Source organism: Astyanax mexicanus, chromosome 8 (genome assembly GCF_023375975.1).
Source record: "Astyanax mexicanus isolate ESR-SI-001 chromosome 8, AstMex3_surface, whole genome shotgun sequence".
In the NCBI taxonomy this organism is placed as follows: domain Eukaryota; kingdom Metazoa; phylum Chordata; class Actinopteri; order Characiformes; family Acestrorhamphidae; genus Astyanax; species Astyanax mexicanus.
Window position 1 is genome coordinate 25,135,629 of NC_064415.1, and position 19,071 is coordinate 25,154,699.

A 19,071-nucleotide genomic window follows, 5' to 3' on the forward strand; every position below is an offset into this window, starting at 1 on the left:
ACAGAAAATAACGAGTTGGTTAAAGCAGAATCTCTTTATGTTTTTTGCACTTTAATTTTTCATGATGTTACTAGCTGGAGAGCAGTAAGTTAAATTTTGTATATCTATTGTTTTTCCTAATTAAAAAAAAATGGTGAAAAGGAAAAGCTATTTATCTATTTATTTTTCTATAAAAAAAAACAAATGATTAAAAGGAAAAGCATAGATTTTTTTGCTTTATTGTTATCTGTGCTTTAAATAAATCTGACATTGTTTATTATTAAACAGATTGATTTAGTGCTTCTGTTGTTGAAAAATACTTGAGAAGACAAAAAAAAATCGCATTTTAAATCGCAATCGCAATTTATAGATTTTGTGCTAATCAGTCGACTTATCCTGACTTAACTTCAAGATGGAAACACCCAAAGAACTACCTCAAGGTACTGTGTGTATGAACAGTATTTTTCAATAAACTATTGGTAAAATTCTGAGGGCCTTAAAAAATAAATTGTGGAGCTACTTTGATCCTGGTTAATGGTGTAAAAATAGCTATTTCTTGGCATGGGAAACACTTTGCCCCATTCGCTAATACTGTAAGTCTGATAGGAGCATCAGCTAAAAGTGCTGTATTTCAGAATGCTTAAATGAAAATGGAGGTAGGCTCAGATTGCCCTCTAATGAAGGTATATTCATATGTTTTTAAAAAAGACATTAAAAAACATCTATGAAGTACAACCTTTTGTTTCATTGAATTCAATTCACAGGATATTTATTCTGAACTGAACACCACCACCAGCAGAATCCCATCCCTATAGTTCCTCTTTGCTTTTAGAGCATTTTTTTGATGGACAGAGATGAGAACCATGAGGGGATTTTCACATGGATGGCTGTGGTTGTGGTCCCATTTTTATTTATTTAGACCTGAACGAGCCATTTGATGGCAGTTCTTTGACAAGGCAAGCCAGAAAACAAATGAGAGAAAAATGTTCCTTCGTACAAATGCAGGGTTCTAAATAAAACCCATTGTGCTGTGGTCACGAGCCAGCTGAAATCAGAAGAAGGGACTGGAACGGGTATTTACTGTGCATTTAGCAAAACATTTGCTTAGGCAAAAGTGCGGTCACCCTTCTTAGCATTCAGATGATCCGAGTCCAACCACAAGTGGTGTGTTTAATGATGGCGCTAATGCTACCAGGACATAAAGCAATCAGATGTCAAATAATTGTATCCATATTGTCTTGGGAATTTAGACGGTAATGAAAATGAGTGGCTTTTTGGGTTCTAGATCAAAAGGCTGCATTTGATTGTCCTTTTTTTATTATTACAGCAAGTACCACTGTGTCCTACATGAGACCTTTGGCTCAACAATCCATAAAAAGAATAAATTGTATTTTAATGTTATCACGACATATGTCTGTGAATAACTCGCATAATCTCAAATTGTATGTATACATTATGTTGTCTATATTGTTGTACTGTTTGCTTATGTTTGGAATGACGATGAAAGCTTTTTGACTTGACTTTACCCAAGTGCAGCAACAGAAGTTGTGCTTTTCGCACTATTAGGCGCACCAGATTACTAGGTACACTATCAAAGAACGTCTATTTCCTGTTCTATTTTTTATACAAAAGGAGCAACAGATTATAAGGTGCATTTTGTAAAACACTACAAGGAACTTCTAATTCAGCAGGTCTCTCTGCTGGGTGGTGGTGGAGGAAGCTAACTAAGAAAAGTAAAGCTAAGCTAAGTGAACAAAACTGTAATAAAAAATACTTTCTTTTAAAGTCAAACAAGCATTGACTTTTGATCTACACAGATTTCTCTCCTAAAAACTGTTTATTTTGTTGAGTAAAGCACTTCCATTTATTTACAGTGAGCTTAGATTCCAGAATCCAAAACATCAGCACTAAGGTTGGAGTTTAGCATTAGCATTAGCGGCTAACCGCTAAAGTGCTCCGGGAAGCCAGAGCAATATTAGCTAGCGGCTTGCCCCGCGTAGCTTGTTTTAGCACAGTAAATGTACAGGCTACAGTCCGATATACTCGCCTCTGAACGGGGAAATAGCAGTTAGCAGATAATGTTAATGCTACTTCAGCCTCAGTACTGGAGAACTAACCTGAAACTCCTGTGGCTTTACTACTCCTTATAACCTGACTGGTAAAATTTAAGCATAAGGCGCACTGGAATAAAAGGCGCACTGCCGATTTTAGGGAAAATTAAAGAATTTTAATACGCCTTACAGGGCGAAATATATGGTAACCAAGCTGGAGGTAGAGCGAGGCAGAGTTCCACAGCGAACACCACACATCTTTGGAAAAATGGGAAAAGTCAAGCCAAGTGCCGAACACACTTTGAGAAGCTTAAACTATTTTAGGGTCTAAATTTTGCACATTTGACATTAATATCAGCATATCCAAAAGCTTTGTTCCATTTGAGCTTGGATCTTGGAGTTTCTAAATTACAAGTAGGAAATCTGAACTGAAATATATCTCCATTTTTTTATTTTTATATAACTAATTTACACTCAGTCAAAATTTTGTGATGAAGGGACCAATAGAAATTATTCAAAATGGCCTGAAATAAACTATTGATTTTCTTTGACTTTCATTAAAAGTTCCACTAAAGTTGCTGTTTTGGAGATGTTTTTCATTGAACAGTGACGATATCAACAGTAGTAAAAGCAGTAGTATTATACAGTTTAATAGCACGTCTCACTGTTACATATGCCTCGTTAAATCAGTTGTTCAGACAGAATAGTCAAACTAATGTCTGTGGACTTGTTTAGATGATGTTTGGATGCACAAAATAGAGTGTAATGTGTTATCAACTGGTATCGCTAGCAATGCTAACCTGGAACGATGCTAACAATAATAGCTGATATCTGTACTGTTTTACTGGAGCGCAGTCAGCTCGGGTGTCATTCTTAGCTCCCACATCCGACTGAATTTTCGCTGTTTTCTCAAAAGTGCTACGATTAGATCAGTGGAAGAGGTGACACACATGGAGACCTACAGATACCTGTGTCCCTTAACGAGAGAGGTTGTTAAGTGTTCCTCTTTCCTCTCCATGGACAACAGAATACATGACATCCATGCAGGGCAGAGCCAGCCAGACTGGAAGGCCACTAATGTAAATAAACTCACTCTCTGACTATATATGAGATATGTTGCCAGGGCAACCAAGTTCGATCCCAACTTCATTATTCTGCTCTCATTTGTTTATTTCAGTGACTAAACAAATAAAAGGCTGAAAGGTCGCGGCTGAGATATGGAAACAATTTTCCAATTTCTATAATCCCTCATGATAATTTTTTTTATGATGTTATTTTTCGGGGGCGGGTATTTTTAGGCTGTAGTCATGGCAGGGAATAGATGAACAGTCTAAGAGGCTTCATTAACTGCTGGGCTCGTTTCCAGGCTAAATTGGTCACCGTCTTTTGCTATAGTCACCAGCCTGGAAATGGGTTCTAAGTGGCATTTCCTCATCATACATATCCATCATTTCATCATGTGCCCCCAATAATCACACAACAATTACTTCACTTTATAGAGCAAAATCCCAGACATCAATCATTATGCCGAGCACTAATACCCTTTCAAAGAGTGTACTAATCCTTTCAGACTCCAACTTTAAAGTACATAAGTGTACGACTTGAAAAAATTAATATAGGCTGTCTAATTTAACTACGCAAGCTTCATCCACTAATGCTAAACACATTTTATGCTTGCAGAATGCTAGATGCTAGGTGCTCAGATTTGAGTCACTTTGGCTACGTTCACATTACCAGCCATTGCTCAAATCTGATTTTTTTGCTCAGATCGGATTTGGATTCGGATCTTGCCTGTTCACATTCACAAATGTAAATGACATGTATCTGTGGATAATGTGAACGAAGGAGGAGAAAAAAAGGCCAGACGGTTTGCTTTCCCCGTTTTTTTTTTTTAAAGTGACTTCATATGAAAGTGACTCAAATTTGACTTAAAAAAAAAAAAAAAAAGATTTACCACGTTCACACAGCCATGAAAAAAATCAGATCTGAGCCACATTGAGCAAGAAATCAGTTTTGGGTCACTTTAGCCTGGTAATGTGAACATAGCCTGAAAAGCACCACAATTCTTATAAGTCCGATTGGAACTTCTTTTGGTGGAAAATATTTTCTAAGTCCCAATCCCATTTCACCCCTTAGCCCTACCTCTTACCCCTACCCCTTTGTTTTGTGTGTCCACGCCAAGGGGTAGGGGTGTCCCGATTCTTGTTAGGCCAGAGGGGTAGGAGGGGGAAGGGATAGAGCTTGTTGGCCCTTTAAATGGAGATTTGAGAATCACTGGTAAGATGACAACACAAAGTGAAGCTTTACCACTATTTTACCAGAGATTAATGTGTATTTTTAATGTTTTATGGTCACAATTTCTTTATAACAAGCATAAAAAAGATCGCTAGTAGTTTGTCTCAGTAGGTAGCTAGCTAGCTAACTTTCCTGTTCCACCTTAAATGGTGAAAAAAGACGGCAGAAGCTGCAGCATTTAAGACGAAACGGAAATATAAAATAAAATGAGTGCTAATTAAAGCTAATTTCAGCTACTTATCACAGAGTGACTAAGGAATGGACAATAATAATAATTAATTTCTACACCATCTCCCCCCTTTCTGAAGACATACAATAAAGCCCTAAAGTTAACTAGCTAGTTAAGCAGCAGCAGCAGCTAGGTTACTGAACTTGAGCGCTCCTGATGACGTATCTGGTGCTTAAAGGGTTATTCCAATTCTTAGGGGGAGGATTTCACCCCCTAGGCTGTACACTCAAAAAGAAGGGGTAGGGGTAAGTGGTAGGGCCAAGGGGTAAAATGGGACTGGGCCTAAATGTATCCAGCACTACACTCATTCTCATTATCTGAAAGAGATTATATAAACAATGCTTTTTTTAACCCTTAGAACCCTACAGACGGATTTTCCATCCAAAATCGCAGGTGTGATTATCAAGAGAAATAAGTCCATGTATTTTGTCAAAATAATAAGTCATGTATATCATCAATATTATTATGCTTTCAACTCATATACAAGATATTTTTGAAAAGATATCTTGGGTGTGAATATATTTAAAGTCTATACATTCAAAACTAAGTAAAAAAACAGGCGCTTGGTAAAATTTTGACCAAAACATGGCCAGTTCCAGAAAAATATAACAATTCTGCTTCCTTTTACATTTTAAATGATTACATTTTTGAACAGCTGTATGGCTTTTTTTTATTACTGTGCTATAAGACCTGAAAGAGAAAGTGACAAAAAGGAAGAAAACACACACCAAAACAGCCTAGGGTTCAAAGGGTATTTGTGGGTGGAATATGGACAGGTAAATCTAACATATCACAAAAATTAGGTACCGTAGTACATTTATTTCCACAGCTCTTTTCTAACTGAAACAAGCACTGCACTGCAGTTGTTCTTCACCTCAGACACAGTGCCCCCTCTCCCATGGAGCCATACCAGGCCAAAGGACTGGCCCGTGATCAAAACACATATCTTTTTATAGACGGGGTGCGGTTACCCTGATGATGACTGCAGTGAGGCATAGGTTCCACCGTTATGACGACAGAAAGGAACTCCCCCAGAAGACCCGGTGTTTAGAGGTTTCGAGTGTGTTTTAGGGTACTGTGTACATAAGTGCTCACAAGAGCCTGTCTCACTCACTTGCTTGTGTGTGTGTCCAAAGGGTAACCAGAGAAACCCAGGCTGTGTGACCCCACAGCCACCAAGCAGCAGCCAAGACAACTCACCACATAAAAAGACTTAGTGTAACATAAGCAGTATGAAGGCGCAGAGCAGAAAAAATTACATTTGTTGTGCATGGTGAGACCAGAACAGAAACAAAATCATACAGATACGTTAAATTCAGTGTCTCTTTTGTATCTTGGCAAACTATTCTAAACAGCAGCCTTTAATGTGGTAGTGATTTAGTATTTTTAAAGTATTTAGCATCTTGCTTACATGCTTAAACGCTTGCTTTCAAAAGACCACAGTCTTGAACACTCTGTCACAAAACTCTGATTCCACACAAAATCAGAAAAATGCTCAAAATCCATTTAAATACAAAATAATCTAAAATAACTCATTTTACATATTCTGTGTTCTGACAAAACTTCTAAACTATAGATGAACAACACAAAGATAAATATCCTACCTGTCCAGAAATGAGAGGCTCCTTGTCATCTATGTCTATGAGAACGTCATCTCTTGGGGTTTGAGGTACCTCATCTGTTAAGGGAGGACAAGTTAAGTTATATTATTTGTGTTTCATGACACTGTTGTGTCTTAAAGGCTCATTTAAGCTCAATGTTAAATGTAGCTATGGTCAAGGCCTTTAGTATTTAGTTTGTATACTGTGCAGGGAAACTTATGCAGATGTAGGGATGCACCTAAACTATTGTTTTTCCAATCGAGTATGAGTATGAGTACATCATTTTTTTGTACATGCCCATAGGATACCTACTTATAATTTAGAATTAAGAATCAGGAGCATTATGTAATGGTATTGTCGTTAGTGTAAAGTAGCAAAATGCAACAGTTCATTTTTTAATTTTGAGTCACACTATAACATATTGTTTTTTACTTTTCCAAATTTATTTATTTTTTAAGAAATTAAGGAATGATGTTTAAATACAAAATAGAGATGAGTTTTATTCTATGGACATATGTTAATTCCTCCAGCAAAATATACACAGCTCTGGGAAAAATTAAAAGACCACTTCAGTTTTTGAATCAGTTTCTCTGATTTTGCTATTTATAGGATATGTTTGAGTAAAATGAACATTGTTGTTTTATTCTATAAACTACGGACAACATTTCTCCCAAATTCCAAATAAAAATATTGTAATTTAGAGCATTTATTTGCAGAAAAATTAGTTCAAATAACAAAAAAGATGCAAAGCTTTCAGACCTCAAATAATGCAAAGAAAACAAGTTCATATTCATAAAGTTTTAAGGGTTCAGAAATCAATAATCGGTGGAATAACCCTGGTTTTTAATTACAGTTTTCATGCATCTTGGCATGTTATCCTCCACCAGTCTTGCACACTGCTTTTGGATAACTTTATGCCACTCCTGGTGCAAAGCAGTTCAAGCAGTTCAGCTTGGTTTGATGGCTTGTGATCATCCATCTTCCTCTTGATTATATTCCAGATGTTTTTAATTTGGTAAAATCAAGCAAACTAATAATTTTAAGTGGTTTCTTATTTTTTTCCGGAGCTGAATATATAGTGATATATATTACACACTTTTAATACATTATTTGCAGCATCCATCACTGTCCAATACTCATGACATGACTTTACATAACTTAATTTATCAATAATCAATTGTGGGTTTTCATATTGTTTTAACGATATCGGAATTATATCATTTGGACCAAAATGAATATAAAAATAAATATATTGTGATATAAATGTTGGCAGAAAAAGTTATAATCTTTTACATAAACAAAGAATAAATTAGCCTTAAAATATAGAATCATCTCTTTTAATTTTCTTACCGAACTCCTCATTTGGGGGCTCTGCCTCCTGGCTCTCTGGCTGGCAGCGGAACTCCTCCAGTGAGCGGATGGTACACTGGCCCACCACTGGCTTCCTGCCAAACTGCCTGTTGTCAATCACCTTGATCACCAAAGGCGGCATATACAGCTCCTCCCTGGGCAACCGCTTGGGTACAAAGAGAGACACGGAGATCAGGACACAGGGTAGAGTTAAGGATGGTAGAAGGAGAAAGAAGAAGAGATAATTCGACACAGAATTCAGAGAGAAAAAGAAGAAAAATGAAACGAAAGTCTATTGAGTGCAGCATTGTTATTTTCTGCATTTCATATGTGGTCACAGAGAAGATCGTCTCGATGCCACAACACTCAGCGCAACCCACCAGACAAATGATGACATGGCGAGCCTCTGGCTATTGTTTGGCATGGAGCTACCTCTAAATGTCAGCATTTTTAGCCAGCGCACGTCTATTCAAATTCCCATCAACGAGACATCTGACTCGGAGATCAACCCAGTCCACTTAGAGCTAGCAAATTATGGTTGCACTTCCTTGGTGCTGTGTGCTGTGGTTGTGGCAGGAATTACAACCATGGGGTCAAAACTCAGAGGATTCTGCTGACTCTGCTTACATTTGTTGTCACTCAGGAAAGAAAGAAAAGCTAAGCAGTCGGTTTTATGTGGAGGAGATCAGAACTACTATAGATCTGTTTAAATGATACACTGAAAATAAATGGGGTATATGATTAAACCTGTACTGTACCACATCAATGAAGAGCGTGTTGATGTCGAAGTTGGGGTTCTTCTTGGTGTTGCGGATCACACAGGATTGGACCATGCGGCCGCCACACTCCACCTGCAGGCTGGGGGAGGTCACACTGGCCAGCTGGAAGCTCTTGAGGTTGCGCAATCCCCACGCCAAGATCTGACGAATTAAAAAGCAAAGACAATACTGGGTAATACTTTACAATAATGATCACAAACAACAGTAAATATGACAGTAATAAACATTTTTATTATTACATTTTTAATTATTATAAATATTATTATTATTATTATTATTATTAATTCTGTTGTAGATACTGTTAATTAATGCACCCTTACTGTAAGGTGTAACCCAGTACTGCAAAAGCAAAAGCCCTATCTCACATCATGCGGAATGCGCATTGCAATGATTTTTGCTATCTTAAACCACAAAGTCTAATTTCACAAAGTCTATTTTCACGCCTTTTTTCACGCACATACATCATTAAAAAAATGTCAGAGTTTAGGAATATATCTATGCTGATGGGTGTGGTGGTCTGGAAGTGAGGTGTGTTCAGGTAAAGTTCTGGTATCTTGGCAGCAGAAATCACAGGCGCACCACTGGCTGATTTAAACCCTGACAACAGTCAGCAGTCAGACGTCTGTCAGACTGTCAATATGCTCAAAGTCTGAGCACCCCAGGCTCTTGAAGTCAATGGTAAGTGACACACTGATTGGTTTATTGCACATTATGCCCAAACCACACCCATGTTTAATTAAGATAATTAGTATATTTCTTTTGCGTTTTTTTAAGCTATGCAAGGCCTATTTTTTGTGTTCTCATGACACCAAAGACTCAAATACGCCCTAAATCAAGCTGCATGGTTGACGGCTCAGCTACAGATCACTAAAATAGGGACTCAAATCTTTATTTGTAGCTGATACAGGCTGAAATATTAATAAAGCTAGAATCATATGTTAGAGGTTAGAATCATAATAATTATGTTATTTGTACAATTATTATATATTACTCTTGATATCTCAGGACAGGGCTAACCTCAATAGCAGTGCGCTGTAGGACGGGTTTGATGTTCAGTGGCACCATGAAGATGTTCGGCTCTCTCAGAGGAGGAGGGCAGGGCAAGTCAGTGTCGTCTTGCTGCCGATCAGAAGACCAAAAAAAAAAAAAGAGAATACAGTATGTAAAATGTCAGAGATAGAAGCATATAGTACAATATATACAAAATTGTAACAGATAATGTGTTTTATATTGTCTTTTACACTTAAAAGATAAAAGGTATTAAACACTCCTTATAACCAAGATGTGTCCTTTCTTAATTAAATATCTTAAAAGAATATACAATGCCTGAAATTGCACAATGGAAATGTGTGGCAATTACAGTGAAAAAAAGCAATAAAATGAATCCAAACAGAGCTATGTCCAATATATTTTATTCTCCTCATTCTGGTACTTAGCAAAGACGCCACAAAATGGAACACTGATTATTAGCAGGATTGCAGTGTTCCCTTCTGAGACTAGGCGCCACTCTTTTACTACAATGGCGCATTGTGAGAAAGCATGTTTTGCGATATGCCTCAGACCTTTAACGGTACACTATGTAATGCCTGACTTTCATTAAACTGAGTCACAGATTAGGAGGAGTGTCTCTAAAACAAAAACACACTTAAGAAACATACCCCAAATCCTTTATTAAAAACGACATTTCCCAGCTGTATTATTACGCGATGCCTCCACTAACTCGGCATGGACACCATCTACGTTAACGCTACAAACAAGACGTACGCGCACAATGCTGTAAGAGATGATTCATCAAAATCTAAGACTCTATTAAACTGTGGAAATGCATCTCATCATTGGTAACATTTCGCAGTTGGTTCTTATTGCCGTTAATATTGTGGCTTGTTTTGAAATAAAGCCAAATAACAATAGGCGCAACGATATTAGAGTTTTAACAAAGAGGAGAGTTAAACCCTTACAGCCAGGGCTGTGCAAAATTCTGAATTTCAGAATTTAATTTAATTCAGTGAATAAATTTGAATTGAATCCACTCTACAGAAGATGAAATTGAATTTGAATTGGAATTACAGGAAGAGGAACTGAACTCTTCTTATCACATATCAGGGACTGATACATTTTCCATACATTTATCTTCAAAATGGAAATACAGACAATACCATGAAGCATACATTACATTAATGTTGAATAATAAGCAATATCTTCATTTCAAAGTAATCAAATGAAACCATGTTTTGCTAAATGCAATTAAAATGTATTAAAGTACTTCACAAGGTAACGTTTGTCACACATTTAGCCTTTGTGTGTCTTATGTGTGTCCTTTTCTGTTATTTCTATTTCTGTCCTGCCTTTCAGCCTTCTTTGTTTCCCTGTGCTGTTGTCTTGTCTCCGCCTTAGCCCTGCCCTGTTTGTGTTCCCACCCATCTTGTTTGTTACCCCGTCCCCTCATTACCTGTCCCTGGTGTTCCTCACCTTCATTGTGTATATAAGCCCCTTTGTTTCAGTGTTCCTTGTGAAGTCTTTTGTGTGCTTAGTATGCCTTGTATGCATGTCAGGTTTTTTTTTGTTCATCATCCCAGTGTTATTTTCAGCTATTCAGTTCCTTGTTTGCTTAGTTTTGATTAGTCTTTGCTCTTACCCATGTTAATGATTTATCCCAGTCTTATTATTTTTTTTTTTGCGTTTTTTTTATTACAACAAAGTATACCTGCATTTACGTCCATTTTATTTGTGACAACATTGTTGCTTCTAATAGTCAACAGTCCCTTTAAATGGCCTAATTATAAATGTGCAACTATTTTAAAGGCATGGTTAAACCAATGTATTGCTATTCCGCTTCCTGTTTGCAATCTCAATTCAAATTCAAGAATTAAATTGGAATTTAGGGGTCATTCTTAATTCTTAACCTTGCTTACAGCTGATACAATTTGATACAATGGCCCAAGCATACTGTTTTTATTACCTAATGCCATATACACCAAATTAAAGCATTTATGATAGTTATGTATTATGGGTGTTATTTGGATGTGTTATTCTAAAATCTCATTTATTTTCAATGTTAAATAAGGCATGTTGACACGGAGGGTTAAGTAAATGAGCCTAAAGAAAGGTCAGTTTTCTGTTTTCTTAATTTATTCAAACTCCAAATTGTATAAAGAAAACTCCCCTCCTTTTGTCGTAGCCTTTAATATCTCCTTACGTTGTGCTTCAACAAACCAAAGAGCTTTAAAACTCAAGGGGACCCAACCTACTCTAAACCTAATTTATTCATTTTCACTGTGTACTCAACTGGCACAGTTCACAGCCTTCTGAAACCACTAAAATGGTTAAATGGTTAAAAACAGACATTTCTAAACTAAACGTTAACTCCCTGTTGTGCACCACACCTTTGGGTTAGGAGTGTCATCACTGTGGCTGAAAAAGGATTTCTAGCCAAACTGAATAGATTTATGTATGTTTATCGAGGGGATAATACAAATACTTTTATAAATTTACATTTATAAACATATTTAATGTATTCTTATTCAGGCCAACCCACAATTTATTCTAGTATACAGATGTAGGACAATGCAGCATTAGAAGTGGTGCCCAAAGTATTTTTTTTTAAATATAAAATGCTAGTTCAGATGGGTAAATCAAACCTATTGTGCCACATAGAGGACAGAATGTAAAGACCCTTTTACACTGTGTTTCAATCAGATAATGATTTTCTGTAGCATCAAATGTCTTAAATTCATCGGGATGTATACGCCAAACAAATGAGCCTGAGAGCAGCAGAAGAAGAGAAGACTCTAATGTGCTTTTGCTTGGAGGAGGACATTAATGAAAACAGAAAAAAGGAACAGAAATCAGACAGATAAACTGAAAGATTTGACATTTGTTTTAAGTTTAAAGAACGCACAAGTAAAAAAAAAAATAATAATAAAATAACTGGCGTTCGGTTGGTGGTTCCATTACATTAAAAATGGTATACTTGGTGTGAAAGGGTCTTAACTCACTATGCTATATCAACTGCACTGTGAATTCAATAACACTGGAAGCTAGTATGAGTTGTCGCTCTTCTCGCACAGAACTCTTTAAGACGTTGACTGTAAAAGAAAAAAATCAAAAAAGAAAAACAATCTAAAACGCATGTTTGTGCTCTTATAAGGTCAAACACTCAGACACAGACTGTGCCTGCATAAAATATACACACTGGTATAAACAACTGTTTTTGGTGGCAGATTAGCTTCATTTCAAATTCTTGTCTTTCAGGACCAGATCAGTTTCACTGCTGAATTTCAACCTTGTAATCAGTGGCTCGCCACTACAAAGCACTGTGCACACAATGCAAACACAACATCAGCCAATAAACATCTGTGGTAGCAGTCCGAGATTCGGCCAACGAATCACACATTTGTACAGATTCTCAGATTCACGGATCAACTCGTTTTCCATAGACAACAACCGAGTGTAATTAACCAGCTAACGAAACAGGACTGAGGATCAGAAGTAAATCTGAAATGACAGCCATGTTTACACGAGTCAGGCAATAATCAGATTTCTATTGTGCAACCGGCCAATCATGTGGAGGGATATGACGTAGACTTCAAATGTGCAAAAGTGGCTTTTTGTAAACATAGCCTCAGTATACCAGCATATGTTTTTTTTATAGTACAGAATATATGAGAGTATGATTGTGTGCATGCACAGACTAAAAAAAATGAAAGAAATCAGTTTTATACATGCACTAATAATGCAGCTCTCTTTAACCCAATTTTTTTATAAGATTTCTAAGACTTATGTAATCTAAGAAATCAGTGTGTGTGTGTGTGTGTGTGTGTGTGTGTGTGTGTGTGTGTGTGTGTGCTGTACCCTTTGCTCAGAGAAGGCACAAGGCAGGCCTGGAAACACAAGCTTGAAGATAAAAAATAATAATAATTAAATAAATAAAAAACAAACAGAGTAAAAACAATTAGACATTCTCTAGTGTGTAATTTAATAATTAGCAAACCAGTACCAAAACTGTATATTACTATATTCCTGTATCATATGTTACTTACCTCATCCATGATGTGGCAATCTCCCTGTAAATGTAAAAATATAAAGCAATATAAAGATATAAAATTCGTATTACAGAGTATTAAACAGTATTATATTAGCCAGTGAACAGACATGCATTTGTGTTGTATCAATTATCAAAAGAATTTTGCACATAACGTTTTAAACGTTTAATATCATCCTATAACATCTCTTTTATGCAAATATTTTTTTTATGTCTGTCACGTCTCTAGACTCTCCTTTCACACTCCCGAACTCCATTTCCCAAAAACCCACTGCCGATGACTTCACCATCAGCCGCTCACCTTCACCCAATCGCGTTACTCTCCCCCGTCCAGAGTCACCTGTATTCTAGGAAGTTCCGGTTCATAGTAATTCTAGGTTTTGTATATATAGGGTTCTGTTAGCGTCTGTACTTTACATTTTGAACTGAATTACTAAAATAAAGTAACTTTTCAATGATTTTTTTTTATTTTTTGAGCTGCACTAGTATATAGTATATATACTATTTAATGAAAATTCAACAGTGTTAGAAAATGCTGTATATTCAGTATATGTATGTGTATGTGTGTGTGTGTATTGGTGTGGGTGGGCTGGCCTAGGTCTAAGTGTGCAGTCTGATTTAATTTCCCTCTGATTACGCTGCTGCTGTAAGTGGTGCCAGGTGGGCAGTCTGGGCTGGGCGGAGCTTCTGGCACGCTAACAAGACACTGGCATTTCCAATCAGCCTGCCGGCGGCCTGCATTACCCATTCGCTGCAGGGAGACAACTCCAGCCTCGGACAGACTGTTAAACCTGTCCAGCACTGATACAGAGCCAGCTCCTATGATCCAGCACTGATGCAGAGCCAGTCAGACTGATCCAGGTACAGCCATGTTTTCACCACTTACAGCAGCTCTATCCAATTACTCTGTCATGCTTCACTTAGAGAACAGTGAGGGCCTGTGTTCGAGAGGGGAGAAGAAAAGAAGTGTGTGCGTGTGTGTGTGTGTGTGTGTGTGTGTGTGTCTATTAAGCAAAGGACAGAAACATTACCAACCTCTTGACCAGGGATGCGATGGATTGAGGGCTGCAAGAACATACATAAACACAAACACATCGACAGACAGATAGAAAGAAAGAAAGAAAGAAAGACAGACAGACAGACAGACAGAAAAAAAAAGAAAAAAAAAAAGAGAGACCACAAAGTTAATAAGTCTCAACTGAAGGCGGTGACTTCATGGGACGTTATTAAATTAGCCTGTAGCTGCTGGGAATGCAGCCTGTTCACATGTGAACAAGTTCTCATCAAAAAGCACACAGCAATCTCCCGAGACCCAGACGCCCTCAGCACAGACACACAAACACACTCACAAATCACACACACACACACAAGTCCCTAACAAAGTGAATTCAGACTATACAAGTGCAAGACCACAGCCTACAAAACCTATAAACCCTTGTTTTAATGTGTAATAAATAACCGTCCACATTAAATAATAATAACATATTCCTCTAAGCAAGCAGTTAAGTGAGCAGACTTTGAATAAAGAGTGTAAAGAAAAAAAGTGATCTACTATAATTATATGCAAATGAATCCATGAATCTGTATCATAAAGGTGAAAACAGCTTTTCGAATGTAGTGCACAGCTGGATCACATGTGTAAAACCTTGTGGCAGTGTCTCTTAAAAGCCTAACAAATCGATTTTAGCCTCTGACAAGTCTAGTTAAATTGAAAATTATTTTTTGCAATTATTAATCCTAACCTGTATTAATCACACAATCTAATCATATCTGTGATCAGTGTAACGCTGTGTAATACACATATGTTATATTACTGATCTTAAGATACATTATAGTAATAACCACAAAATATACAGTGTCTATAAAATGTATTCAGAAAAGCAACATTCTAAAAGGTTCCAGAAGGGTGTCTTCACATTTAAATTACTTAAATTGTTTCTACTTTTCACTAAATGTGAGACTTGCTTGGGCCCTAAAGTTAGTGAATATTTATCACTATTAATCACTTCTATTACATCATGAGCCCTATCTTACACCCCACGATCAGTCCATTTTCACTCCTTGCACTTGGGTCGTTGAAATAGTGACAGAGTTCATGAATATATAACTACGCCAGCGGGGAAGGTTGGTCTGGAAGTGTTGGGTGTTTAGAAAAATTCCTGGTGTATTGTTATCTTGGCAACAGAAAACACAGGTGCACAACTGTCTGATTTGAACCCTGACAACAGTCAACCGTCAGACGTTCATTGCTTTCCTGAGACACAGGCTTGTTCAAATCAGTCAGCTCTGTTGCCAAAATAGCAATATATCAAAAATGTACCTGTACACCCCCACTCGTTATGCACACACAAGGACACGCATCAGTGCACAAACCTTACTATTACATCTACAACAAACTAAAACTAAATAATATGTAAATGATATGCTCGTGCACCTTCACAGTGTGAATGCATAGATCAGTTTTCTGCGCAGAAGCACAGAATTGCTGCACCTTTAAAATAGCAATCTTCCAAAGTCAGAGCTCACCTGGCTCTTAAAGGGAATGGCAAGTGACCCGCTGACTTATTTATTTTAAATTATGCTTAAAAAATACTCATAATTAATTAAGAGAATGAGTAAATGGCTTATTATTTGCGCTGTTATGATCCCAAACACACAACGTCGGGCTCTAAATCAAGATGAAGGTTCACGATTGACGCTTCACCTACAGATTGCTAAAATAGGTCTTATAAATTTTTTTTTATTGTTTGTAAATTCATATAGATTCAATTTATTATCATAACAATAAAAATGGTAAACATCAACAAGGCTCCAAGTGATCCAGCAGACTAAGTGCTGAAACTATGATCAGGAGATCGCCAGTTCGAATCCTGTTCATGTAGCTTGCCATCGGCTACCAGAGCCCGGAGAGAGCACAATTGACCTTGCTCTCTCTAGGTGAGTAGATGGTGTTCTTTCCCTCATCCCTCTAAAGAGTGATATCAATCAGCACAAGGCGTCTGTGAGCTGATGTATCAGATGTATCAGAGTCGCTGCAGTTTCCACCGAGTGCGCTGTGATGCTACTCAGTAATGCTGCATCGGCAGCAGTTGGAAAAGAGGTGGTGGCTGATTTCACATGTTTCAGAGGAGGCGTGGGCTAGTCTTTACCCTCCTGGTTTTGGGGCATTACTAGTGCTAGGCGGGTCCTAATGAGTGGGTTGGGTATTTGGTCGTGTAAATTAGGGAGAAAATGGGGAAAAAAAAATGGTAAACATCCAAGGGGGGCACCGTACATATGAATGAATAATCATAATAATAATGCTGCTGACGTTAATGATAAGTCTCACCTTATCTCTGCAGATCAGCTGAAAAGCAGCCAGCAGTTCTCCTGCTTCTTTTCCATTTTTCAGGATGGGATACCAGGCCAAGCGAGGAGAGGAAACCAGGGAGGGCTGACAAACACTGCGTCCCATAAACTCATCCGTCCCCTACGGCATGAACATTCACAGACCATTAACCATAAAATAACAGAAAAACAGAACATTTTAATTTACATAGATGGTAATAAACAACAGTCAAATCAATCGACCACCAGTCTGTCATCATTAATCAGTTCAAACTAGCAGAACTTCACTGAAAACTACTTTCAATACATAAAACACACACACAGTTTAAACTTACATAGGTGTCCTGATCATAAAGCTCCACCACAATGTTTGGGGGACTCTTCTCAGTCACTTCAGCGTCTCCGAATATCTCCAGCTCATAGAAGATTAGAGTCTGATCCCAGGTAGGGTTGAGGTTGTTCCTTACGGTCACTGTCTTCTGGCTTTGGTGCAGGAAAGACACGATGGCGAAGGGATCTGCAGAGACAGATCACAGGTCAAAAGGTCAGCGTCATGTGGAACAACACAATGGAAGAAATGGTGAATTAATATGATAATATATGATACAATATGATAAATTAATATGTTGGAACATAGTGGAAGTTGTCTAAAGCTTTTGTGCACAACAGCATCAATTATTTATAATACTTAATAATATTTTTTAGGAATATCTTAACATATATATCATCTAATTTTCAATACTAGTGCTTTTATGTGCTGTATTTTCCAACCCATACACAATTTTGTGGGTGACATCATTGTGTTTTTGTAGCCAGATGATTCTGATAAATGATTGTCAGGTGCTATATATATATATATATATATATATATATATATATATATATATTTAAATATACTAATTACTCATAACTCATAACTTTCAATGGAAGTAAAAGTACAAAGATTTTATTCCAAGGCATTTTGTACCATTTCTATTAGTATATTTATTTTTAATTACATTTTGACATAATGTAAAGTACTAAACTGTTATTTAAAAATAATATATTTAAAGTACAAAATGACAAAAATTTGATTTTAGTATGGCAGTGATGGTATAAAATAAGAAACCTGAAAAAAAAAACAGGACCTCATATAAGCTAGCAAAGCACTGACATAACTGAATTAAAGGAGCCATATTTAAACCAATCTTTCATTTTTACACTAATATTAACACTACTCTGTCTTTGTTTTTTTCACATTTTGCAGCAACAAAGTTATGAATAAATTAATTAATTTGAAACTTTTTTAATGTACTGTAATATACCATTAATATAATAATATATAGTGATGCAGTATTTGCAGACAAATTTTTATTATTTTTCTCCCCAAATTTGCTAAGCTGTCAGCTGCTGCCTCTTTTCCAACTGCTGGTGATGTAGTATTGCCGAATAGCATTACAGCACGCTCGGAGGAAAGCACAGCGACTCGGTTCCGATACATCAGCTCACAGACGCCTTGAGCTGCTTGACATCACCCTAGGAGTGATAAGGGGAAAGAGCTCCATCTACCCACCCAGAGAGAGCAAGACCAATTGTGAGTCTCTTAGGGTTCTGGCAGCTGATGGCAAGCTGCATGACCGGGATTTGAATCAACGACCTCCCAATTATAGTGGCAGTGCTAAGCCTGCTGGACCACACAAGCAAGTATAAAACATATTCAAGTCTTAATCAGGTTAATCGGGAGTTCTGCTATGAAAATAACGACTTTATGTCCTCATTTGTTAAATCATCTGTGGTTTTCTCGGTCTTTAAGTGCTACACAGGAAGTAAGAAGTAGGGAAAAGAATTGAGAGGAAGAGAGAGACACAGAGCAATGCTGAAAGAAATATGATGAAATTGAAGTTTGGTCATATAGTCTGATGTCTGTGCATGTTAATGCACGTATGTACATTTGTCCATGTGCGTCAGCGAGTGTATTTGTTTCTGTTTCTCTTGGGATGGTCGAAGAGTAAAAAACGCATATTCCAACGGGAGCAGAAACAAAATATAATGACATCAACTGCTGAGGAATGCTTGAAATTGGAGGGATATATATATATATTTTTTTTATTTTTGAGGGAGTCTCAAAAGTTTATTATTCTAGTCCACGTAAACCAGCCTCAATGGGATAGTTTCACTGGGGAGGGGAACGGACCTACTTTTTCCCAGCTCTGATTAACACACACACACACACACACACACACACACACACACACACACACACACACACACACAAACACACACACACACACACACACACACAACACACACACACACACACACACACACACACACACACACACAAACACACACACAAAAACACACACACAAAAACACACACACACACACACACATACACAACCACACACACACAGTCTAATGCCCCTTCCCACAAGACGCA

The 19,071-nt window shown here is 37.3% G+C and overlaps 1 protein-coding gene across 4 annotated transcripts in view; it reads right to left on the reverse strand.

The window, feature by feature from the left end:
* The window catches only part of dysf (dysferlin, limb girdle muscular dystrophy 2B (autosomal recessive)), a 152,696-nt gene that overhangs the window by 60,809 nt on the left and 72,816 nt on the right, over window positions 1-19,071 (reverse strand). For all 4 annotated transcript variants that reach the window (XM_049482168.1, XM_049482167.1, XM_049482166.1 and 1 more), the window contains exons 32-40: window positions 16,988-17,169; window positions 16,654-16,794; window positions 14,361-14,390; window positions 13,324-13,347; window positions 13,136-13,177; window positions 9,302-9,403; window positions 8,264-8,425; window positions 7,506-7,671; window positions 6,159-6,232 (exon numbers count right to left, since the gene is read on the reverse strand). In XM_049482168.1, coding sequence (XP_049338125.1) covers window positions 6,159-6,232; window positions 7,506-7,671; window positions 8,264-8,425; window positions 9,302-9,403; window positions 13,136-13,177; window positions 13,324-13,347; window positions 14,361-14,390; window positions 16,654-16,794; window positions 16,988-17,169 — 923 coding nt within the window. The remainder of the gene's footprint in view (window positions 1-6,158; window positions 6,233-7,505; window positions 7,672-8,263; window positions 8,426-9,301; window positions 9,404-13,135; window positions 13,178-13,323; window positions 13,348-14,360; window positions 14,391-16,653; window positions 16,795-16,987; window positions 17,170-19,071) is intronic.